This window comes from Lissotriton helveticus, chromosome 6, assembly GCF_964261635.1.
Source record: "Lissotriton helveticus chromosome 6, aLisHel1.1, whole genome shotgun sequence".
NCBI lineage: Eukaryota > Metazoa > Chordata > Amphibia > Caudata > Salamandridae > Lissotriton > Lissotriton helveticus.
Genome location: NC_136067.1, coordinates 1,330,677,266 through 1,330,702,452, shown reverse-complemented (window position 1 = coordinate 1,330,702,452; position 25,187 = coordinate 1,330,677,266). Strand labels below are relative to the sequence as shown.

Genomic DNA, 25,187 nt, shown 5'->3' with positions numbered 1-25,187 from the left:
CTAAATTCAAAGATTGGTTGCATGACATGTTATACTGTCAGGAACAGTACGGAATATTCTCGGAACTGTTGCCTCTTAACTCCAGGCCGGCTGACATCTGGGGCCCTCTGCAGGCTTACCTTCTCGCCACTACAACACAAGGGGAGGAGGACATTGCCACCGAAGATGCGCCCCTAATAGCAGAACCGGTTTAAACTTACATGCCATGTCTTGAACTGGGATGGAAGGGGAGGACTGCTATATGTCTATGCTGTTACTGGTGTCTGTGATGCGAGGCTTAACACCTGATCGCTGTTTTTTTTCACTATGTGACTATACGCACATGAAGATGTGACGGATATGTGGGTCCATGCCTAATGAGTCTTGTCCACTGTAACGATCCTTTGCCCCAATCCTTAGTTACTCTGCTGTAAAATGTGATTTCAATTTCTCCTCAATTGAGAGACCCTAATGGATCATATGATGGATGGTTACTGTACTCCCTTGCCTACTGAAGTGTTGACCTGATTACTGGTTCCATTGTGCCACGTCCCATCTTGCCGTTAACTATCACCCAAATGCAGATTCCCTAGTGTTTCGACCTGTTATGATTGGACCACTACTTTACTGTGTTTCTGTTGACTGCCCCTGACTGTCCTTTCCTCTATATGCTCATAACTGATAAAGGTCCCAATGTGTCAATGTATGTGTATCACTGCCGGCCGCATATGGTTGTAGGCACACTGCTGTGTATTTGCGATTGAATGACAATAAAAGTTTATAATCAAAAAAAAAAAAAAAAAGGAGATCCAAACCTGCATCCAAACATTTGGACCTGCAATAACGCATAGCCGAAAACAGCCGAAAGCACGGAGCTTTCTGTGTAAATAGTAACTTGAGCCACAAGGAATGCAGCTGCCACCCTGCGGGCTGCTGCTCGCTCCCGAGAGCAAAACGCAGTGGGAGTGAACCTTTGGAGAAGAGGTGGGACATGCACCCGCCTTTAGCCATTTGCGTGCTTTTAAGGGGTGTCTCCGAGATGTGGCCAGCTGGATGAACGCTAATAAACTTAAATTGAATGCTGAGAAGACAGAGGTCATCTTCTTTGGCAAGGGATCGCCCCCCCCCCCCCCCCCCCCGCAGAGCTCTGGTGGCCAGTGGAAATGGGGACGCCTCCGTCGCCGAGCCAGAGCGCAAAAAACTTGGGAGTCCGCTGGGATAGCAGTCTCTCTTTTGCCTCTCATATTCGGCAGGTAGCAGGATGCTGTTTAACCAAGCTGAGGAACCTGCGCAAGATCCTGAGACTTCTACCAGAAGAGTGTCGTAAAACTGTAGTCCACGCCACAGTAACATCGAGGCTGGACTACGCCAACGGACTCTATCTGGGTCTTCCCCAATATTTAATCCAGCGCTTACAGCTGGTGCAGAATGCGGCTGCGAGACTGCTGAGGTGTATTCCTTTCAAGCACCCAGTCTCTCCACATCTCCGGGCACTGCACTGGCTTCCAGTGGCCAGTAGGATCAAGTTCAAAACCTTGACGCTGGCCTTCAGGTCCCTGTATGGTATCTGTCCTAATTATTTGAGAGCCAGGCTACCCAAGTATCACCAGTCGAGGACCCTCCGCTCCAATGGGCGGGTGCAGCTCGTGGTCCCTCGAGCGCGAAGAGTGCGGCTGGGTGGAAGAACCTTCTCGGACAATGTGGCGGGGTTATGGAACTCTCTCCCTCCTGCCCTACAACAGGCCCCTTCTGAAACTTGCTTTAAACGACTGCTAAAACCTGGCTATTCACTACACTACGCTAAGATCCGCCACCTGACATATGGCTAGTCTGTTCTCACAGCGCCGGGACACCTCCATGTGAGGTAGCTGTTCGCGCTTTACAAGACTCATTATTATTATTATTATATTATTAATTATTGAAAGCTGCACGCAAAGGCCAATCCAACGTGTGGGAGGAGTCAGACCCACACAAAGAAGTTTCGGGGAAGCTTGATGTCCTCACAAGAAGCCTCCAATAGAGCAGCACATGCGCGCTGCGCTACGCTCGACCTAAAAAGGGCTATGACATGGCGATTGTGTCATTTTGGAGGCACAGGCACCACATGCATGTGCCTAAAACAATTATAGTCGTTTTTATTTTTGTGTTACTAACCGAGTCAGACGTGTAAATAAATTAACAAGTGCAAAATCATATTTTCCCTTAAGTGTGCAGGGGTTGTGAACAACATGGATAGGGTGGATGGGAAAGAACCACAAAGGAGGCAAGTGAGGAAGAGGCATGGGGGACATAAGCAACACGCTAGACTGCAACGTAGAGCAGGGAAGGAGAAGCACGCAGGTGAGGAGAAGCACACAGGCAAGAAAGCAACAAGTGGAACTACCCAAGTGTGAATACAACACAGAGGAGGGTGGAGAGAAGCATGAGCAACACTGAGTGCAAGGGCAGAGAAGGACATGAGGGAGGCCATTGGAAAACACATGCTCTGTCATGGAGTGCTTAACACAAAAGAAAGAAATCCGTTTTTGAACAGACAGCAGTGGAAGCATAGAATCCAATCAATAAAACCCTCCCCACCCTGAAAAGCGGCAGTTTCTGTTTCATCTATTATAATCTGTGAATTAGTCTGACCTGTAAATGCCAGTTGAAAGTAGTTGTTTCCACTACTTATGTATGTTGACCTCATTTGTTCTTTGGTAGGATCTAGATGACCCCTAGTGTCCTGAGGCATGTGAGTGTAAGCATAACTATGGATAGAAAGGTAACAAAGGCATCCATATCCTAGGGAATTTACTCTATGTGCCAGCTCTGTCACAATATACATTTACCTTATCCAGTATATGCCATACCCTGTGTATCCAGTCTAACATCACTGGTGTTTTTGCTTGCCTCCTTCCTGCTAGGAACATTTGTTTGATGGTGAGTAGAAGTAGCATTACTAGGCTGATGATGCCATTTGCTTTCCCGCAATTGATAGCCAGTGCCAATCCCAGTAGAATGCTTGAAGACTGCCCTAGATATTGTATTCTGGTGATTTGTGTTATGAGATCTTATATCTGGGCCCAGAACGCATGCATCTGTGGGAGTTATAGAATATATGCATGATAATCCCTAAACGCTAAACACACCATCCAGCTGCCTATCTGTCTGCCAAATGCATGTAATATAGTCGTTGTGTAGTGCCATCTGTAGAGGATATTTAAAGCGTCCTCTTTTCCTCACACATTTCAGGTGCCTCTGCAGGCATTCCAATGAAGGCCATCTCATGTGTCTGTAAAAATGTCATCCCTAGTTCCCCCTCCCACGCTCACATCCCTGTTTATGCAAGCTCCCAGATCAGTGCCCTCAATGCTCCTAGCCTGAATGGGCCATGTATGGCTCAATGTCTCACTTCGGTAATATTGACTGCCTATTTTCTCGCAAATGGAAGTCATCTTTCATCTGCTTGAACGCTGTGATTGTGCCTCCTTTAAGTATGTCTCCTAAATTACGGTATCGTATCGCCTCCCAAGCAAGGAAAGATTTCCAATGTAGGGCCAACATGAAATCAAGTGTTTCAAAATAGCAGAGTAGCGAGGGAAGGGTAGATTGGGAGCCTTATTTTAGAGGCATACAAACAATTTTAAGCACCAAAATGTGTTGCAAAAGAAGCACAAAGAAAATCAAGATGCAAACTGTCAGTGTTAAGTGAAGAATATTTTCACAAGAGTTGCTTCCTGGGATTTATCACCTCAGAATCGTTATTTCCATGTTCGTTTTTGCACTTTGTATGATGAATAAAACAATATGCAACTTAACTTCACCCTGTTAAAGAGGTGGAGTCCCAACAAAACTCCCCAAAGAACAATGCACACATTGTGATATGGCAGTAAACAGAAACTGTATTTAAGCAAAATCTACTACGCCATTTCAACTGCATCTCATAACAATGGTATGTTTCAGTTAGCTGAACCTCTGCAGCGTAAAACCAGAGGATTGTTTTATTTACAATGCAGAGAACATTTTAAAGACAGTTTCTGAAATCTGATGAATATATAATATTTCGATATGTGATTTTAAAGGACCTTTTAGGACCCATTATTTCAATCCACCTTAATTTTGAGTGGACTGAGAAAGATGTCACTAGATGCTCTGAAACAGGGTCAACCAAGATAACGAGGAAAGCAAGCAACATTCAACAAAAACAGAAAGGTCATTTAGCTGTCAGATTGCATTTTAAAACCTCAAAGAAACATTAATCAACATGACGTCTGTCAGTGTGATTTAAAGTGGTATCTGCAGGCTCTAAAGGGCACAAACAGTTCATATTAACAACACACAATGTATTTGGGCTTGTTTCAGAAGAATAAAAAAAGGAGGAAAACACGTCTTTAGCCTCTGCATCAATATTAAACAGCATCAATGCTGAGAATAGCTTAACAAAATGAGACCTGAAAAATTGCCCCTTTGATTTTAAGAACTACACAAATACAAGTCAGAAAGCTTAACAGGTTTCTCCTTTCTTTATTTAAAAACATTATGAAGCAAATGCGGGGAATATAGTCCGACGAACTGAAAATGTCCCCAATACAATAATGATTTCAACAGCAATATTTCTATTAGTCATGTAGAAAAGTAAAGGAAACAGGTTTTTGAATAGAAAGATTTGTTCTAGAAAGGCAATGACAAAGTAACAGGACAAAAGGTTAGAGTTCTGAATGAAAAGAATGAAAACATAAAACCAAAGCTGACAAAGAAAAAATATCAGAAGGTGAAAAATACCAGATTAGATCTTGCAGTGTAGTATAATTCCTCTGCACTGTCCATATAATCGTCCCTGTCGGGCTGTTTAGCAGGCAGAAACCCAAGAAACCCATGTTATTACATCAAGACTGAAAGTCACACATACACAATTGGAAATATTCAAAAGCAGGCTGGTCAAAGCAGAAGTAAAATGTTACTTACCCTGTAAGCATCTGTTCGTGGCATGTAGAACTGCAGAGACACATGCTTTGCATACTCCTGCCATCTAATGCTGGGCTCGGACATGTACAACATTGTTGTTGTTTTTTTAAAAGTATTTCACATCACAAGATATAGTGCTGCCTCCTATGACTGGCAATGCACATGCTTATCGACTCCATAGTTAAGATTCTTTTCCATCACAGCGGATGAGGATGGAGATGGAGCAAGAATATGAAGAAAGATTACCACGCAAAGAGAAGCCTATGACAGAAAGAAAATTAGAAAGGAAAGATATCTGCAACAAACAAATGCTTGCGGGAGGAGGGTGGCGCATATGAATCTACAGTACTACATGCCACAAACAGATGCTTCCATTTGTGGCATCTGTAGCTGCAGATACACATGCTTTGCACAAAATGTACAGCAGTCCTCCCCAAGGCAATGGTTAGCCAAAGGATTTTGCAGAAGATTGTAAAAGTTTACGTAGAAGAGCCTGGCCCCCTTGTGAACATGTGCGGTGTGGACCAGGTAGCTGCTTTTCGGATATCAGCTATTGTAATGTTACCAAGTAAGGCCATTAAGGCTGCTTTTTTGAGGGTGGAGACTGGCCTTGGTTTTACAGAGAACTGCCTTTTGGCATAGCAAGTTTGAATACACTTGACTAGCCAGCGGGCTAGACCTATTTTTCAAATGGCACTGCCTTTGTGTGGTTTAATGTACGCGAAAAACAACTGTTACGTCTTACTAAAAGGTTTTGATGTTTCACTAAAGTACATGAGGGCCCTCTTTACATCTAGTGTGTGAAGTGCTCTCTCTGCTATTGAGTCTGTGAATGAGAAGAACACTGCAAGTTCAATTGTCTGCTTGAGGTGGAAAGGAGAAATCATCTTGGGTAAAAACTTTGGTTTAGTTTAAAGGACTACCCTCTCAACATGCTCTTTAAACAAGCATTTGCAATGCTATCAGTCTCACCTTTGGGACCTTATATGTATTTAGCCATGCAGCACATTAGCCTGGGTGCTGAAACATCTACTGTTCTTTAACATGGAGGGAAAGTAAGCACCAAACTGCGTGACACACCAGGTATGGGAACACATGGAGAGAAATATTCCCTTTCAGCGGGAAATGGTATAGTCCAAAGTTCTGTTGTTAATATAAAATCAGGGCCTTCAGTGGTCATATTACTAAAAATACAAGATTTGAGAAAAATATTTTTGTGTACGGGTGCTCGTGGAAGACAATTTCTATGGACTGGAATCAAGAGACTGCTAAAGTGATTCTGGTATTTTACTGACCTCAGCTGATCGTTTTCTATCAAAAAAGTTAAATAGAGGCAGTTGCCAGAAAAATAAAAACAAGAAAGTCTATAGGCAGAAAGCAATTCTGGTATTTTACTGTCCTCTGCTGGTCGTTTTCTATCAAGAAAGTTCAATAGGGGCAATTGCCAGAAATTTTTTAAAAAAGAAAGTCTCTCAAAAGAAAGCAATTCTGGTATTTTACTGACCTCTGCTGGTCGTTTTCTATCAAGACAGTTAAATAGAGGCAGTTGGACAGAAAAAAGTCCCTAAGTGGAAGCAGACAAGTCCTAGGGCTGATCTCCAGAGCCCACAAAGTACATACACATAACACATATAAGTATATAATAAGTATATACTCACTTATATACAAGAGGTCTCGAATGCTCAACCTTTTTTTTTTTTTTTTTTTTTAATTTTTTTTTTTTAAGTTTTTTATTGTCATTCGTGCGAATATACACAGCAGTGTGCCTACAACCATATTTAGGCCGGCAGCGATACACAATCAATAACGCAACAGGAAAGTCTTCAAAGATTAGCATAGGGGCAGTCATCGGGAACATCCATTAGCATAATAATATTGTATTTGGGCAAAGATACGACAGTTCTTACAGCCTGCCCATCTGTAACTGGGCGATGGGTAGCGGGGACACAGCATGCGGAACAGCACAAACATCAGCAAGGTCATTACAATACAGAGGGTAGTCAGCACCGCAGTCCTCAGGCCCAACTCACCACAGTTTCCCCAAGGAGGAGCGACAGCGCAGGGCTGATGCACAGCTGCCAGGTAGGCCTCCGGACGTATCAGTAACACAGTGCTCAACAGCTAACCAGCAGAACCCTGAAAGTTGATCACACCTGCATGTCCACACCAGCACGTAGAGACATCGGTCAGGGGAGGGGAGTCCTCACCACCCCTAGGGCAATGTCAGTGTAATCTCTCTACACTGCCCCTCCTCCGCCATCGCTCCACCCAAAGCACATGTATCTATTCCGAGTCCGAAGCCATGGATAGGCCAGCAGCGTCGGTCTCCCCCTCCCCCTGAACTGTAGGTGTGAGAAGGTATATCTGCAGAGGGCCCCAGATATCAGCAGGCCTAGAGCCGGGAGGCAGCAGTTCTACGAATATTCCATACTGTTCCTGACAATATAACATGTCTTGCACCCAATCTTTGAATTTCGGGGCCCGGCCTCGACCCCACCTGCAAGCCAGATGTCTCCTGGCTAATAAGAGCGCAACATTCGTGAATTTCCGTATCGTCCGTGCCAGTTGTGCGGTATAACCCAGTAGGAACAGCAGTGGATCCAAATCTAGAGTAACCCCTATCATGAGGGAGAGACCCCTGCAGACCTGTAACCAATATTCATGAACTTGCGGACAACCCCACGACAAGTGGAAGAAATCCGCCCCCTCCTGTCCACACCTGTCGCATCTATCCGAGTCCGCCAGGCCAAATTTGACCTTCTTGACCGGCTCGAATGCTCAACCTTAAAAGGGCTCTTCCAGTGTGAGGGACTGGACCTCGCTCACATGCCTGAGGGAAGTGACATGACCAAAAATGTTACTTTCCAAGACAGAAACTGCAGACAGCAGGAGTGAACAAGGGAGGTCACATGATACTAGTGAAGATTACACTGAGATTCCAAGACAGAACTGGAGGTATTTTTGTAGGGATAACTCTCTTGAGTCCTTCCATAAGGGCTTTAATAACTGGGACTCTGAATAATGAAGAATGTTTACTGTTAGATAGGCTTGCTACCACTGCAGCCACATGTAACCGAATGGATCTGTAAGCCAGGCCTGAACGTTGCAATTGGAGAAGGTAGCAAATAATGCCATGTACTGTGAGCCTTATTGGATCAATGCAATTGGGTAGACAGTAGTGTACAAGCTTTTCCACATTGTCGCATAAAATGATTGAGTAGTGGGACAGCATGCCTTTTTGAGGATGGTCCTGTTATATTCAGGTGGAAAACTGAGGTACCCAAACTCTAGGACTTTAAGATCTAGACCGCCACGTTGAGCTCCCCGGTACTAGGAGGCCTGACCGTGCCCTGGTGTTGAGTGAGAAGGCCCAACCTGTTGGGGAGCTTCTCATGATGCACTACAGACACCTCAAGGAGAGTTGTCTACCACGGCTGCCTGGCCCACGTGGGTGAGGGAGGGTTCCTGAAGCTTCTGAATCCCAAATGGAAGGTGAAGATGAGACTGAAAAGCATAGGAAAAGGTTTCTGATCAGTTCATCCCTAGAGCAATGGCCATGGACTGCTGCTGTGGGTGTGGACACCTGGAGGGGATACTTGGCACTTGGGAAGAAGACTATGTCAGGAAATCCCCAATGTAGGAAGTACGGGAACAGGACTTGGAGCTGGAATACTCGCTCGTCGACTGGTTGCTGCATCCTGCTCAGCAGGTCTGCAAAGTTCTTGTCCACCCCCGAAAGATACTCCGCTAGCAGATTCATTCTGTTGAGGATAGCCCAATCTCAAGAGGTTTGCGTCAGCCATAAGAGCTAGGGAGTGTGTGTGCTCCCATGTTTCTCCAGGCAATACATGGCAGTCAAGCAGATTGCTTTGAAAAAAATACATTGTGATGCACATGGCCGAAGAAAGAGTTTAAAAGCGATTGAACTGACCATACCTCCAGATCGTTGATGCAGAAGTACTGTTGAAAGGGTGTCCACAGATCTAGATGCTGCTTAACTTCTGGATTAAAGCCACAGACATGGAGGCAAGCATGCCTACGGATCAATACACTGAAATGTATGCCTCTAGAAGCTGATGGTAGTGTTGGAGACTATTTGCACTTCAGCTACAATCTCCTGTGCCCAATGTATTTGTCAGGAAGATGCTGTATTAGGTCTTGCAATTCATTCCACAGGGCACAGTCACACCTAAGCAACAATCCCATAAATATGATGATTCGCCAAGGAGTTGCAAATTGAGAGGCAACTCTTTTCCCCGCCACATCGATCTTATTCTCTTTGTCTGGTGGTGGGGCATCCCAGTATTTTATGCATTCTTCCATTTGTGGGTGGTGTACATCACTAAGGAATCTGGTGGGAATGGGCCTCTAATGTAGGGAGGGTCAGATGGCAAGGGCTTGTATTTCTAGTAAACACTTCGGATGATGAAATTGGCCTTGACTGAGTCTTTGAAGCATGGGCAAGAATTGTGTAGCCTGCTGGGTGTGGTAGAGCGTTTCTACCAGTAACTCCTTCTCATCTGGGATCTTGTGTAGGTCCACGTTGTGAAAGGTGGTTGCACTGTGGATTACCTCATAAGAGGTAGTATCGTTAGGAGGGGAAGGTTTGGCAGGGTAAAGTTTGAGGTCACTGTCACCTGTAGGGCCAACACCATAATTGACCCAGGGGGGAATGCCAGGGTTCTGGGTCTTAGGGAGCATCATTAGGATTTAAAAACGGAGGGCTCCCCTCCACATTGGAAGAATGAGTAGAGCCCTCTGGGGAAGAAGGCGGTGACCCACATGGTGGTGGTAGTGGAGAAAGAGGAGAATGAGGAGGTGGTGGTGGAACAGGTGGAGAAAGAGGGTTTAAAGGCAAAAGACTGGTGCCCCAGTTGTGACACTTTTTAAGTTTTGGAGGTAGAGAGGGTTCCAAAGCTAGTTGCTCTTCAAAAGTCAGCTTCCTGTTACAAGGGGGTGAATCCTGCATCTTTCATGCAGGCATTGCAGAGATTTTCCACCCATATTTGCATGGATGCCCACTCTTTACAGTCAAGAAGCCAGTTCCTCATGAAGGCGTTGAAATTGTGGCAGGTCCTGATACTCAAAGTCTGCCATGGATGGGAAAGTGGGGGTCGAAAGCTGTCTTAGCTTTGATCATTGTTTTCGCTTTGATGCATACATTAGTAAAGGTGTCCACAGGTATTTCAGCTCTGAGGTATCCTTTGGTGCTGAGACCCCAGAGATCATCGAGGCAACTGTCGAGGCTGGCCAAGTCTTAAGCGGCTTGCTGGGCGCCAGGGTAAGAGACTGCTTAGATCGCTGCTGGCCATGGCTGGAATGCAATGGCAATCCAGAAGGCCGTATCGCCAAATGTTGGTTCAAAGCCTGGCCTCTGGAGGGGCGGTGAGTGAGGTGATAGTGCAAACTAGCACTTACGGCTGTGGTTTTCTGACGCTGGCATGGGCTACAAGTTTGGGGACTCTGATTCCAAGGGGGAATTGGGTTCCGTGCTGAAAGAGGCAAGTTGTTCAACATCAGCCTCTCCTTTCCCTTCCTTTTCTTCGTCATCTTCCCCTAAGATGCTGCATGTAACTTTGTCGCAGTGCTATTCCATAGCGTGTCGAGCAAGCCAATGATCCCGATGGTTGCGGAAAGTTTTTTGGGAACAGAAGGCAAGGCAATCGCAGCAGGAGGCCTCGGTATGCTGTAGTGACAGGCAGAGGTTGCAAACTGTGTGCTGGTCTGCCCACAAGCACTTGGAGTGGCACTATGGACAGTAGCAAAAAGGTATTTTTCCATCAGGGTACTTGCATCCTCAAGCACAAGACTTGCCGGAAAAAGGCCCGACGTGGGCAAGGCCCCAAAAGGGGTGTCGCCGAACGCATAGATGCAAATCCAATGACTGGATGACAACAGAGGCAATGAAATTCTATGGAAGAAGGATGTCTGAATTTATCAGGAACTGAGGATTTTCGATGCTCCAACAAAGAAAACTATGCGGCGTTGACTCAGAGACCTGGCAAATCTCGCTCGCCTCACACGCGGGGAAAAAAACAATCCGACTCTGGAGTCGATGCCCATGCACATTACTATTTATTCAGGGGTTAGGGAGCACTCCGTTATACGGCGTTATAAGTTTTCTCACAATGGTGCTACGGTTGACCGGGTTTGTCAGTCCCTTGTTGAGAAAAGTTTGTTTATGTTGGGTATGCTGGCCCAACGAACCGTGCACTATCCACTTGGTGCCAAGCACCTGAGCCTATTTCATTGTTCAACAAAAAATCAACCTAATTTATTCACAATTATGTATATTTCTATTCCATATTTACTTGTCTTTTTTACTCTTGAAAATGTTCACTTAGAGTACGAGGTGGGTGGAAGTGGCACAGGAGGCAAGCCTATTGGACCTCGATTGACTATGGCTGATTTGACTCATGGGCTCCCCGGTGAGTCCCTACGGATAATCACTTGGAATGTCAGGGGGATGCTGGATGCCGTTAAAAGGGGGGCTGTTTTGCGTTGGGGAAAAATAGAGGCTGCAGATGTACTCTTGCTCCAGGAAACTCACATGTTGGGCACTAAAGTACTTAGCTTACAGAGGTTTGGATACCACCAAGTCTTTCATGCTGGGTTTGCCAGGGGATCTAGAGGTGTTGCGATACGGGTGCACCGAAGAGTGGCCTACATCCATGAGAAGCAGTGGGTGGATCCTCAAGGCCGCTATGTCTTTATCAAGGGGAAAGTGGGCACTGAGCCGATGGTTTTTGGAAGTGTATATGCTCCCCCCCACTGCAGTGGGCCCTGTCCGAGAAGTTGTTTAAGGTGTGGGAGGATATCCCGGAGTCCTTGGCGGTGATTGGGGGAGACTGGAATGAGGTGATGAATGTTTGTGTGGACCGTCAGAGGCGACAGGGGGTGCTTGCTGGCCCTTCCCCTAATTCCCCTACCCGGTTACAGGCCACGGCGGATGGACTAGGATGGGTGGATGTGTGGCGACATATGCATCCAACAGTACGCGAATACACGTATGTTTCTGCAGTGTACGGCTCGTTCTCGAGACTGGACTATATGTTTGTGCCTGAAATGTGTCTGAGCAGGGTGCGCGAGGCTACGATACATCCGAGGGGGCTCTCGGACCACTCCCCAGTGTCAGTCACGATAGAACTGCTTACGAAGCGACAGCCCTTCAGGTGGAGGATGTCGTCGTGGCATCTACAACAGCCCGCTTATGTTCAACATTTACGAGAAGCCGTCGCACACTACTGGCGGGAAAACCTAGTGGGAGATATGGATATTGAGGTGGTTTGGGAGGCCATGAAACCTACTATACGGGGGTGGATATTGCGTGGTGTGCCGAGGCCCGCCGTAGAAGACGGGAAGCGACCACTACAGCCGCCAGACTCGTAGAAGACCTAGAACGCCGTGGTAGGGGAGGGGGAGATGAGGTGGCGATACGGTTGCTCCTCCAGGCACAACAGTCGTACGCCTCCATCTTGATGGACGAGGCTAAACTGGCGTGGCTGGCCACGCGGAGCAGAATATACCAATAGGGAGATAAGTCCAGTACCATGCTCCACAGGCTATGTCAGCGCCGTCTCCAACCGATTACGTTGCCGGGCCTCACTGCTGACGACGGAGTGACGATTACGGACCCAGCTGCGCTTGCAGCGAGTTTTGCTGCTTATTTCCAGACACAATATGCCCCGCAGGATAGTCTCCACGCAGACGATGTAGCTAAATTTATTGACGACTTGCCGCCCCGGGCAGTGTCTGACGAGGCCAAGAAGGAACTTGATGCTCCCCTTACGGCCGAGGAACTTGGAGAGGCGCTGGGCCAACTTAATGCGGGGAAGGCGCCGGGTCCAAATGGCTACCCCTGTGAGTTTTTTAAGAAATTCCAGCTTCTCCTGGGGTCCCATTATCGAAGTACTCTGGAGGTGGCACGTGAGCGGGGCAGATTGCCTCCGGACTGGCGGCACGCCGAGATCGTGGTCTTCCAAAAACCTGGCAAACCCCCCGACAGGCACGACTCGTATCGCCCCATCTCATTGCTTAATGTAGAAGCCAAAATACTAGCAAAAGCACTTGCGAACCGCTTGCTCCCATATATGGTAGAGCTGGTTCATCCGGACCAGGCAGGTTTCATGCCACACCGTGCGACACGACACAATATCCGGCGTGCACAGGCGGCGATTGATGCGATGGGGACACTGGGGGACAGAGCAGCTTTGCTCTTAGCGGACATTCATAAGGCGTTTGACTCTGTTAGCTGGGCGTACCTTTTTGCATTCCTATCCCGCCTCAACCTCGGCCCAGTGTATCTGTCCTATATTTCACTGCTCTATACTGATATCACGGCGTCTGTCAGGGTAGCTGGGGCCACTTCGGAGGTGTTCTCCATTGGACGGGGGACCCGTCAGGGGTGCCCCTTGTCCCCGTACCTGTTTGCTCTGGCCATGGAGCCTCTAGCTTCCTGGGTGCGCATAGATGCCCAGCTTCGGGGCTTTGTCTGGTCTGAGACCCTTTTCGACAGGATTGCCTTATATGCGGACGACGTCCTCTTCTTCCTCACGGATTTGCGTCGCTCAGGGCCCCGAGTGTTAGAAATCATGCGCATATTTGGAGAGGTCTCGGGTCTCTACTTGAATTTAGGCAAGTCCACCCTTTGGGTACTGGGAGGTACGGCGGAGATAGACCCCTGGGCGAGGGAATTGCAACATGCAACTGACGGTTTGAAATATTTAGGGGTGTTCCTTTCTGAATCCACCCGTGTTACATGGGAGCGCAATATTGTGCCCGTATGGGATAAAGTTCAGGAGGATATCAAGACTTGGTCCCGAATGCCCCTCACCATCTTTGGTAGGTCAGAGATATTTAAGATGGTAGCTCTTCCACGCCTTTTGTACCAGCTACAGAATTACCCTCATCCTATTCCTCCCCAGTGGTTTCGGCAGGTTAATTCTGCCTTGAGTCGCTTTCTGTGGGTGGGAGGCGCGGCTCGAGTGGCGCTAAAGACATGAATCCTTGCCACGTATTGTGGGGGCTTGGCCACCCCGGATCTGTTATCTTATTATCAGGCCTCGCAGCTGCTCGTACTCAATGAGTGGTGGTATGGCGACAGAGGGGACCCGACATATGCCCTGGAGCGCTCCTTGATGGGTGATCATACATTACACACGATTCTCTACTCGGCCCGGCTGCGGCGGCAGTTGCCATGCGTTACGAAAGTGGTCTTTGCGGTGTGGCGACAGGCATTACGTCGTATGGGTTGGTGGGGTAGACTAACAGCTGAGACACCACTATGGCATAATGGTCACCTTCCCGGACTGATGACGCTCACCGGGTTTGATGGCTGGGAAGCCATTGGTATAGCAATGTTGGGACATGTCATGTCCGGTACTACTCTTAAGTCCTTTCAGGAACTCAGTACTGAGTTCAATATGCCCCAAACCCAGTTCTTTCGCTACTTACAATTCCGACACGCGCTTACACCAAACATTGCGGACCTGGACTCACTCCCGGAATTTAGCCCCATTGAAGCGAAGGTGTTCATGGGAGACCTTGGTACTAAGAAGATCTCTCGCATCTACCAGTCGATGGTGACCCACTGCTCTTCCACCCTGCTCCCTCTGAAAGCGGCCTGGGAGGTTGACGTCGGTCTTCTAGATGAGGATGACTGGAGGGAAGCCCTAGAGTCCCCGCGCGGAACTGCAATAGCGATGCGGCTTCGCCTGATACAATTTAAATATCTCCATAGGTCTTATTATACCCGAGAGCGACTCTGGAGGGCGGGACTGATTAGCTCCTCGGAATGTCTGCGGTGTGGTGCGGCTGTGGGTACGCTGATACATACTGTGTGGTCATGCCCTCGACTGATTGGATTCTGGAGGGGCGTATGGAATTGTTTGTCTGAGGTTTTGGGTTGGGACCTCCCACGCACTCACCGTCTGGGCTTACTCCACGTACTCGAAGGAGTCGGTGGGAACATATACAAGCGCCACCTGTTGCTACTGGGTCTGGTGGTGGCCAAGAGAGACCTAGCCAGAGCATGGAAAGGAGTCCGAGCCCCCCCACTGTGTGCATGGAAGGCTGCCCTGGATTATTATATGGGACTGGAGCGGCCTGTTTTTGAAGCGAGAGGCTGCCCCCGTAAGCATTTTAAGATCTGGAAGAGGTGGGCGGAATATAGGGGGTTGCCACTTGATCCCCCTGAAGCGAATGAGGAGGAATTATAGACGGAGGTTCTGAGAGGGCCTCGTTCCTGTGTCATGCCTCACGACAGCTGACGACTGTGTTTTCTTTCTACACGTGCATAGGGTTAGGGAGGGATAAGGGGTGGGTAGTGGGGTAGTTGGGCCTTTTGGGATGTTGGGAGGGATGGGGTGAAGGGAAGGGTAGCCTGCTTTGCTTTATTCTTATTTTACTTAGCATCGCAACGACGAATATACAATGTGTTACAATGCTTGGTGGCACTCTCCTGATTGTGGGGAACCACATTTGTTGCTCTGCATCCCTTCAAATAAATAATAAAATTTTGTTGTGAAAAAATGTTCACTTAGTATTTCATTTCAAAAACCCGATACTTTGTTCACAATCACAAACAACAGTAACATTATCAATTCATGTTATGCTTTGCAATGCTTTACATTATACATTCTTTGAAAAAAAGCCCAATGCATTTCGGCACTGCCAATGTGCCTTCATCAGGGGAAGACATGTAAAAAATGAATAAAATAACCATGTAATTGCTATATATAGAATGCTCATGGGTTTTGTTATGTAACTTCTGTATTCTCATACCTGTATTCGTTGTGTTCAGTATGCAAACCTGTGTATAAAATTATATGTCTCTGTTTAATCCTGTTGCCAAACCATTTCCTAACAATCAAGCCATACTATCAGTACTCAAGTCAAATTTAAATGTCCAAATGTTAGCTTACCACCAATGTTGTACGGTCTAATGCTCCCTAGATAACAAGAAAGACAACATAATCAGTGTGCTCCTTACAACTGCTGCACAATTACTCGTGTATGAGACTGTTCAAATATGATAGTCGTCATACCTGTGTATCCAGTGCTGTAGCCTTCTGTAAAATATAATCACAGACCACATGTCCAATGTTAGTCTTAATAAATCATTGGCTAACCCATAATTTGTCAACAACTTACGACTATCCATTTCCGCATACCTGTTAAATTGGACTCTTCAACGTACTCTGTAAAAAGTGAAAACAAGAAGCCTCCGTCATTACCTATGGCCAGAATGATCGTGACCGGTCCTCTAACGAAATCAACAACACAAACCCTTACCTAATATCCTTTCCGTTACGAATCGCCTCCTATCTGACACGAAGAATCTTTCATCTGCTCGATCCCGCGTTCCTCATTTAATTTCCTCCTATGCGGCCGGGTTCATAGACACAAAAAATGCACCGAGCTTCCGACCTACGTCGCTACTGGATTCATAAACATAGACAATGCACTAACGAACTACAAACCGGTGATGTACCGACGCCATCTTAAGAAGGGGATTCTATTCTGTAACTTTGTTGACACTAGTGCCGTATCGGGATGTTGAAGACTTGTCTAAATCGGCTAAATCATGTGTTGCATCTATGATTTATGTATTTGGTATTTACAGTATTCCGTGTCCATATGTTTTGTGAAGTCTGGTGGTTTATATTGTATCAAATTTCACACAAAAACATAATATCAGATCACACACAAAACGCATGAAAAATATCATCAATGCAATTATTTCAAAACTAGATTCCCAATTACAACTCAAATTTATCATTTCTGATACTCCCCCTTAATTGCAAGTTTTATCAAATGTACTCTAATCCTTATGCTACTATAAAGCCTAAGCATCAAGCTGTTTTTGGAGGATTTTTTTACTCATGCCTTTAGTTAATTCTGTTATAAGTTCATATGATTGACTGAAGCTGATTATAGTATTTGACACACCCCTCTATTGGGTTCATGCGACAGTTCAGCAAGAGATCACTTTCCTGCTAGCAGGTTCAAGTTCTTTGTGTTTTTATAAATAACAAGATAAGTCATATTTATCGTTGAGTCCAATTGGAGCCATTGTTTGCAAGTTTTTGATCCAGAATAATTCCCTTTGTAACAATCTTTGACTGTTATTGATCCCTGCTTTTATCTTTACTTGCTCAATGACAAGAAATCGTAGTTGGGAAATTGTATGAGCTGTGTCTCTACAATGTACTGCTAAAGGTGATGTTAGGTTTAGGTTGCGAATTCTGCTCTTATGCTCTGTGATTCGAATTTTTATCTTACGTTCCGTTTTTCCCACGTAGAGCTTGCCACACGGGCACTTGATGCCATACACTACGTTGGCTGAATTGCAATCACTACTGTGTCTCAAATCTATACTCCTTCCTGTTGTCGGATGAGTGATCTTATTACCCTGCATTACATTGTTGCAATGCATGCAATTCATACAACGACTCATTCCTTTGTACGATGTTATTGGTAGTGTTGGTAGTTTCCGCTTCAGTCTTTCCCGCAAGTTTTGACCCCTAGTGTATGCATGTATCGGTAAGTCTTTGAATAATCCTTTGAAGTCTGGTTCGTGCATCAGAAGTTCCCATCTGGTGTTGATTATTCTTTTAATTTCTTTTGACTGGGTGGTATATTTAGTTACAAAGACCATCTTCTCTTTGGTGGTTCTTTGTTTGGATTTCAACAGATCAGCTCTGTTTAATGCAACCACTTCTGTTATACTTTTGTCTAGCACCTTTCGGGGATATCCCCTGGCTTCATATGTAATGGCCTGTTGTTGAATAGTGCTTGTCGATACTTGATGATCAGAACATATTCTTTTAATCCTTATAAATTGGGATTTTGGAAGATTTTGAATCAGGCTTCTGGGATGAAAACTGGTGTATCCTAGCGCATTGTTGTTATCTGTAGGTTTTCTGTACAACTGTGTTGTGAAGCTAGATTTGTCTTTGGTTATTCTCACATCCAAGAAGTCCATTGTTTCTGAGTCTATCTTGTGTGTGAATTTGATCCTGGGGTTAACAGAATTCATCATCAAGATTATCCTTTCAAGGTGTTCTTTGGTACTACTCCAGATCAAAAAAATGTCGTCTATGAAACGACAGTACATTTTCACATGTTTCCAATCTTCCAAGGTCATGATATTTTCAGCTTCAAACTGGGCCATGAATATATTAGCATAAGCCGGCGCTCCCGCAAATCCCATAGATGTTCCTGTTAACTGAGCATAGTATTGTTCATTCCAAGTAAAATAACTGTTGTGTAAACAGAACTTCAAAAGTTATAACAGAAATACTTTATGTGTTGGCAATTCTCCCATTTTCAATAAAGCCCATTCTGTCGATTCAAGTCCTGCTTCATGCGGAATTGACGTGTACAAAGACACAACGTCTATGGTACATAAAATCCATTCTGGCTGAAAATCCTGTTCCGTCCATGCCAATTTGTTGAGAAAATCCGTGGTATCACGTATATATGATCCCCAATTCTGAACGAACTGCTGCAAGAAATGATCTAGAATCCGGCCGAGGGGATCAAACAATGACCCGCACCCCGACACAATTGGTCTGAATGGTGGATTGGTTAGATGCTTGTGCACCTTAGGAATCATATATAATTTTGGAGTTCTAGGATACTTAGTTGTCAAATACGCTCTCACTTTTTGATCGATCCATTGTCTATCTTCTGCTGTTTGCAATAGATCATCCAACATTTTTTGTAATTTAACAGTAGGATCCGCTGGTAATTGCAAATAAGTGTCTTGATCTGAAACATGTTGGTCAACTTTGAATTTGTAGAATTGTGCGTCCATTACCACTAGGGCTCCCCCTTTGTCTGCTGGTTGAATCATTATCTCCATGTTGTTTGATAAGTTATGCGAAGTGGTCCTTTCTCGTTTTGTTAAATTACTGTTCTTAGGTTTATTGTAGTCCAATTTCTGCAGATCTTTTTTAACCATTATCTCAAAAGTATCCAACATTTTGTGTGAGATAGGGGGTTGAAATGTACTTTTTGGTTTAAATTTCTCGAGTTGGCCTTCTGAGGCAGTATTTGTGAGTTCAAGTGGTTCCATCATGTTAGTGAAATAGTGTCGTAGCCTGAGTGTTCTCATGAACCGATAAAAGGCTCCCTCGGTCTCCATTTCATTAGTTTGTGTGGTGGGGACGTATGTAAGTCCTTTGTTGAGCACTGCTAGTTGTTGATGAGTAAGTTTAATTGAAGATATGTTAATGATCAGATCACTTTCCTTCCGCTCCGTAAGGCCTTTCCTGCCTCTTCCTCTCCTTGTTTTGCACTTTCCATTGTTGTTTTTGACTGTTGCGTGGGCGGTCGGTCTTGATCTTGTACCTGTGACAAAAAAGGTGCACTTCCTCTGCTTGTAGATTGTTCTGCTATTTCTAATGTGACTGATGCTCCCTCAGTAGAGACCCGAATCGGTCCTCGCTGTATTGATGTTTCCTTATCCGTAACTATACTTTCCTCAGATGAGTGTGTTGTCATTGTAGTTTTTTTTTGGAACAAATTGTCGTCGGGCGTAAATATCGGCCCAAGTATAAACTTCATTGAGCTTGTAGTCTATAGTATCCCGTTTATACTTGCGAAGTTTTCCCTCTTGCAATTCCTTTTCATATTTGTCCAATTTCTGATTGATCCCTTCTAAATTGATCTTCCAAGTGTCTGCCTCCATCCTCATTTCCAATTCTGTTTTTAGATTAAATATCTCCTCCTCAAGATCTCGAATTGTTTTGGCTAGTTCTTCAATAATAAGCAAAATGAGATCTAATGAGCACTTATTCAAGATGCTATACCACTTTTCCATGAATTTTGCGTTCAGATTGAAGCGAAATAACATTGGCTTGATCGCTAGTCGTAGTCCCCTCGGTATCCATTTGGCCTTATGATATTGGATTAACGTTGACGCATGCATCCTTTGATTTAATTGTCGTCGCGTTATATATTCCAATTGCTTCAACTGTTGGCTGATTGAGCCCCCATGAGCATCCATGTTTCTAACTTCCTTGATTAAAGTATATATTTGATCTGCTTGTTCCGTGGTGTAAGCCATAACTGTGGCCCTGTTTTCCGTTATTCCAGTAATATTATCAAACTGCATTTTGCTTTTGGTTTTGGTGCCTCCCTAGGTGTGACAGTGAGTAATCAATATGTATTCAGGGGTTAGGGAGAACTCCGTTATACGGCGTTATAAGTTAAGTTGATAATATTACTGGAATAACGGAAAACAGGGCCACAGTTATGGCTTACACCACGGAACAAGCAGATCAAATATATACTTTAATCAAGGAAGTTAGAAACATGGATGCTCATGGGGGCTCAATCAGCCAACAGTTGAAGCAATTGGAATATATAACGCGACGACAATTAAATCAACGGATGCATGCGTCAACGTTAATCCAATATCATAAGGCCAAAAGGATACCGAGTGGACTACGACTAGCGATCAAGCCAATGTTATTTCGCTTCAATCTGAACGCAAAATTCATGGAAAAGTGGTATAGCATCTTGAATAAGTGCTCATTAGATCTCATTTTGCTTATTATTGAAGAACTAGCCAAAACAATTCGAGATCTTGAGGAGGAGATATTTAATCTAAAAACAGAATTGGAAATGAGGATGGAGGCAGACACTTGGAAGATCAATTTAGAAGGGATCAATCAGAAATTGGACAAATATGAAAAGGAATTGCAAGAGGGAAAACTTCGCAAGTATAAACGGGATACTATAGACTACAAGCTCAATGAAGTTTATACTTGGGCCGATATTTACGCCCGACGACAATTTGTTCCAAAAAAACTACAATGACAACACACTCATCTGAGGAAAGTATAGTTACGGATAAGGAAACATCAATACAGCGAGGACCGATTCGGGTCTCTACTGAGGGAGCATCAGTCACATTAGAAATAGCAGAACAATCTACAAGCAGAGGAAGTGCACCTTTTTTGTCACAGGTACAAGATCAAGACCGACCGCCCATGCAACAGTCAAAAACAACAATGGAAAGTGCAAAACAAGGAGAGGAAGAGGCAGGAAAGGCCTTACGGAGCGGAAGGAAAGTGATCTGATCATTAACATATCTTCAATTAAACTTACTCATCAACAACTAGCAGTGCTCAACAAAGGACTTACATACGTCCCCACCACACAAACTAATGAAATGGAGACCGAGGGAGCCTTTTATCGGTTCATGAGAACACTCAGGCTACGACACTATTTCACTAACATGATGGAACCACTTGAACTCACAAATACTGCCTCAGAAGGCCAACTCGAGAAATTTAAACCAAAAAGTACATTTCAACCCCCTATCTCACACAAAATGTTGGATACTTTTGAGATAATGGTTAAAAAAGATCTGCAGAAATTGGACTACAATAAACCTAAGAACAGTAATTTAACAAAACGAGAAAGGACCACTTTGCATAACTTATCAAACAACATGGAGATAATGATTCAACCAGCAGACAAAGGGGGAGCCCTAGTGGTAATGGACGCACAATTCTACAAATTCAAAGTTGACCAACATGTTTCAGATCAAGACACTTATTTGCAATTACCAGCGGATCCTACTGTTAAATTACAAAAAATGTTGGATGATCTATTGCAAACAGCAGAAGATAGACAATGGATCGATCAAAAAGTAAGAGCGTATTTGACAACTAAGTATCCTAGAACTCCAAAATTATATATGATTCCTAAGGTGCACAAGCATCTAACCAATCCACCATTCAGACCAATTGTGTCGGGGTGCGGGTCATTGTTTGATCCCCTCGGCCGGTTTCTAGATCATTTCTTGCAGCAGTTCGTTCAGAATTGGGGATCATATATACGTGATACCACGGATTTTCTCAACAAATTGTCATGGACGGAACAGGATTTTCAGCCAGAATGGATTTTATGTACCATAGACGTTGTGTCTTTGTACACGTCAATTCTGCATGAAGCAGGACTTGAATCGACAGAATGGGCTTTATTGAAAATGGGAGAATTGCCAACACAAAGTATTTCTGTTATAACTTTTGAAGTTCTGTTTACACAACAGTTATTTTACTTGGAATGAACAATACTATGCTCAGTTAACAGGAACATCTATGGGATTTGCGGGAGCGCCGGCTTATGCTAATATATTCATGGCCCAGTTTGAAGCTGAAAATATCATGACCTTGGAAGATTGGAAACATGTGAAAATGTACTGTCGTTTCATAGACGACATTTTTTTGATCTGAAGTAGTACCAAAGAACACCTTGAAAGGATAATCTTGATGATGAATTCTGTTAACCCCAGGATCAAATTCACACACAAGATAGACTCAGAAACAATGGACTTCTTGGATGTGAGAATAACCAAAGACAAATCTAGCTTCACAACACAGTTGTACAGAAAAGCTACAGATAACAACAATGCGCTAGGATACACCAGTTTTCATCTCAGAAGCCTGATTCAAAATCTTCCAAAATCCCAATTTATAAGGATTAAAAGAATATGTTCTGATCATCAAGTATCGACAAGCACTATTCAACAACAGGCCATTAAATATGAAGCCAGGGGATATCCCCGAAAGGTGCTAGACAAAAGTATAACAGAAGTGGTTGCATTAAACAGAGCTGATCTGTTGAAATCCAAACAAAGAACCACCAAAGAGAAGATGGTCTTTGTAACGAAATATACCACCCAGTCAAAAGAAATTAAAAGAATAATCAACACCAGATGGGAACTTCTGATGCACGAACCAGACTTCAAAGGATTATTCAAAGACTTACCGATACATGCATACACTAGGGGTCAAAACTTGCGGGAAAGACTGAAGCGGAAACTACCAACACTACCAATAACATCGTACAAAGGAATGAGTCGTTGTATGAATTGCATGCATTGCAACAATGTAATGCAGGGTAATAAGATCACTCATCCGACAACAGGAAGGAGTATAGATTTGAGACACAGTAGTGATTGCAATTCAGCCAACGTAGTGTATGGCATCAAGTGCCCGTGTGGCAAGCTCTACGTGGGAAAAACGGAACGTAAGATAAAAATTCGAATCACAGAGCATAAGAGCAGAATTCGCAACCTAAACCTAACATCACCTTTAGCAGTACATTGGAGAGACACAGCTCATACAATTTCCCAACTACGATTTCTTGTCATTGAGCAAGTAAAGATAAAAGCAGGGATCAATAACAGTCAAAGATTGTTACAAAGGGAATTATTCTGGATCAAAAACTTGCAAACAATGGCTCCAATTGGACTCAACGATAAATATGACTTATCTTGTTATTTATAAGAACACAAAGAACTTGAACCTGCTAGCAGGAAAGTGATCTCTTGCTGAACTGTCGCATGAACCCAATAGAGGGGTGTGTCAAATACTATAATCAGCTTCAGTCAATCATATGAACTTATAACAGAATTAACTAAAGGCATGAGTAAAAAAATCCTCCAAAAACAGCTTGATGCTTAGGCTTTATAGTAGCATAAGGATTAGAGTACATTTGATAAAACTTGCAATTAAGGGGGAGTATCAGAAATGATAAATTTGAGTTGTAATTGGGAATCTAGTTTTGAAATAATTGCATTGATGATATTTTTCATGCGTTTTGTGTGTGATCTGATATTATGTTTTTGTGTGAAATTGGATACAATATAAACCACCACACTTCACAAAACATATGGACACGGAATACTGTAAATACCAAATACATAAATCATAGATGCAACACATGATTTAGCCGATTTAGACAAGTCTTCAACATCCCGATACGGCACTAGTGTCAACAAAGTTACAGAATAGAATCCCCTTCTTAAGATGGCGTCGGTACATCACCGGTTTGTAGTTCGTTAGTGCATTGTCTATGTTTATGAATCCAGTAGCGACGTAGGTCGGAAGCTCGGTGCATTTTTTGTGTCTATGAACCCGGCCGCATAGGAGGAAATTAAATGAGGAACGCGGGATCGAGCAGATGAAAGATTCTTCGTATCAGATAGGAGGCGATTCGTAACGGAAAGGATATTAGGTAAGGGTTTGTGTTGTTGATTTCGTTAGAGGACCGGTCACGATCATTCTGGCCATAGGTAATGACGGAGGCTTCTTGTTTTCACTTTTTACAGAGTACGTTGAAGAGTCCAATTTAACAGGTATGCGGAAATGGATAGTCGTAAGTTGTTGACAAATTATGGGTTAGCCAATGATTTATTAAGACTAACATTGGACATGTGGTGTGTGATTATATTTTACAGAAGGCTACAGCACTGGATACACAGGTATGACGACTATCATATTTGAACAGTCTCATACACGAGTAATTGTGCAGCAGTTGTAAGGAGCACACTGATTATGTTGTCTTTCTTGTTATCTAGGGAGCATTAGACCGTACAACATTGGTGGTAAGCTAACATTTGGACATTTAAATTTGACTTGAGTACTGATAGTATGGCTTGATTGTTAGGAAATGGTTTGGCAACAGGATTAAACAGAGACATATAATTTTATACACAGGTTTGCATACTGAACACAACGAATACAGGTATGAGAATACAGAAGTTACATAACAAAACCCATGAGCATTCTATATATAGCAATTACATGGTTATTTTGTTCATTTTTTACAGGTCTGCCCCTGATGAAGGCACATTGGCAGTGCCGAAATGCATTGTTTTTTTTTTTCAAAGAATGTATAATGTAAAGCATTGCAAAGCATAACATGAATTGATAATGTTACTGTTGTTTGTGATTGTGAACAAAGTATCGGGTTTTTGAAATGAAATACTAAGTGAACATTTTCAAGAGTAAAAAAGACAAGTAAATATGGAATAAAAATATACATAATTGTGAATAAATTAGGTTGATTTTTTGTTGAACAATGAAATAGGCTCAGGTGCTTGGCACCAAGTGGATAGTGCACGGTTCGTTGGGCCAGCATACCCAACATAAACAAACATGCACATTACTAGTCATATGAGGACTCACCACACCTTTTAACTCGAAAGGCTTCTTCACAGAAAAAACAGTTTGTACACGTCCAATCCCAACACTAGATAGTAGGAGTATGTAGAGCATATGTATCTACAGCTGCACATGCCACGAACACAATGTTATTGGGAAAATGCAAAGTTAGAAAGATGAAAATCTTAGCCCAAAAAAAAAAAGCGTTTTTACTTTGCATTCAAAACATGCTCTAGTTGTAAAGTTAATACGTTTCAAAACATGCATTTATGTTAAGACAGAATGTGCAGAATGCAT

At 43.9% G+C, this 25,187-nt stretch overlaps 1 protein-coding gene across 7 annotated transcripts in view; it reads right to left on the bottom strand.

The window, feature by feature from the left end:
• MAP4K3 (mitogen-activated protein kinase kinase kinase kinase 3) overlaps positions 1 to 25,187 on the bottom strand; it is a 1,422,157-nt gene that overhangs the window by 859,338 nt on the left and 537,632 nt on the right. For 3 of the 7 annotated variants that reach the window (XM_078649058.1, XM_078649059.1, XM_078649060.1), the window contains exon 15: positions 4,741 to 4,803. The exons of the other annotated variants lie outside the window; for them this stretch is intronic. In XM_078649058.1, the coding sequence (XP_078505184.1) occupies positions 4,741 to 4,803 (63 nt within the window). The remainder of the gene's footprint in view (positions 1 to 4,740; positions 4,804 to 25,187) is intronic. 7 annotated transcript variants of the gene reach the window in all.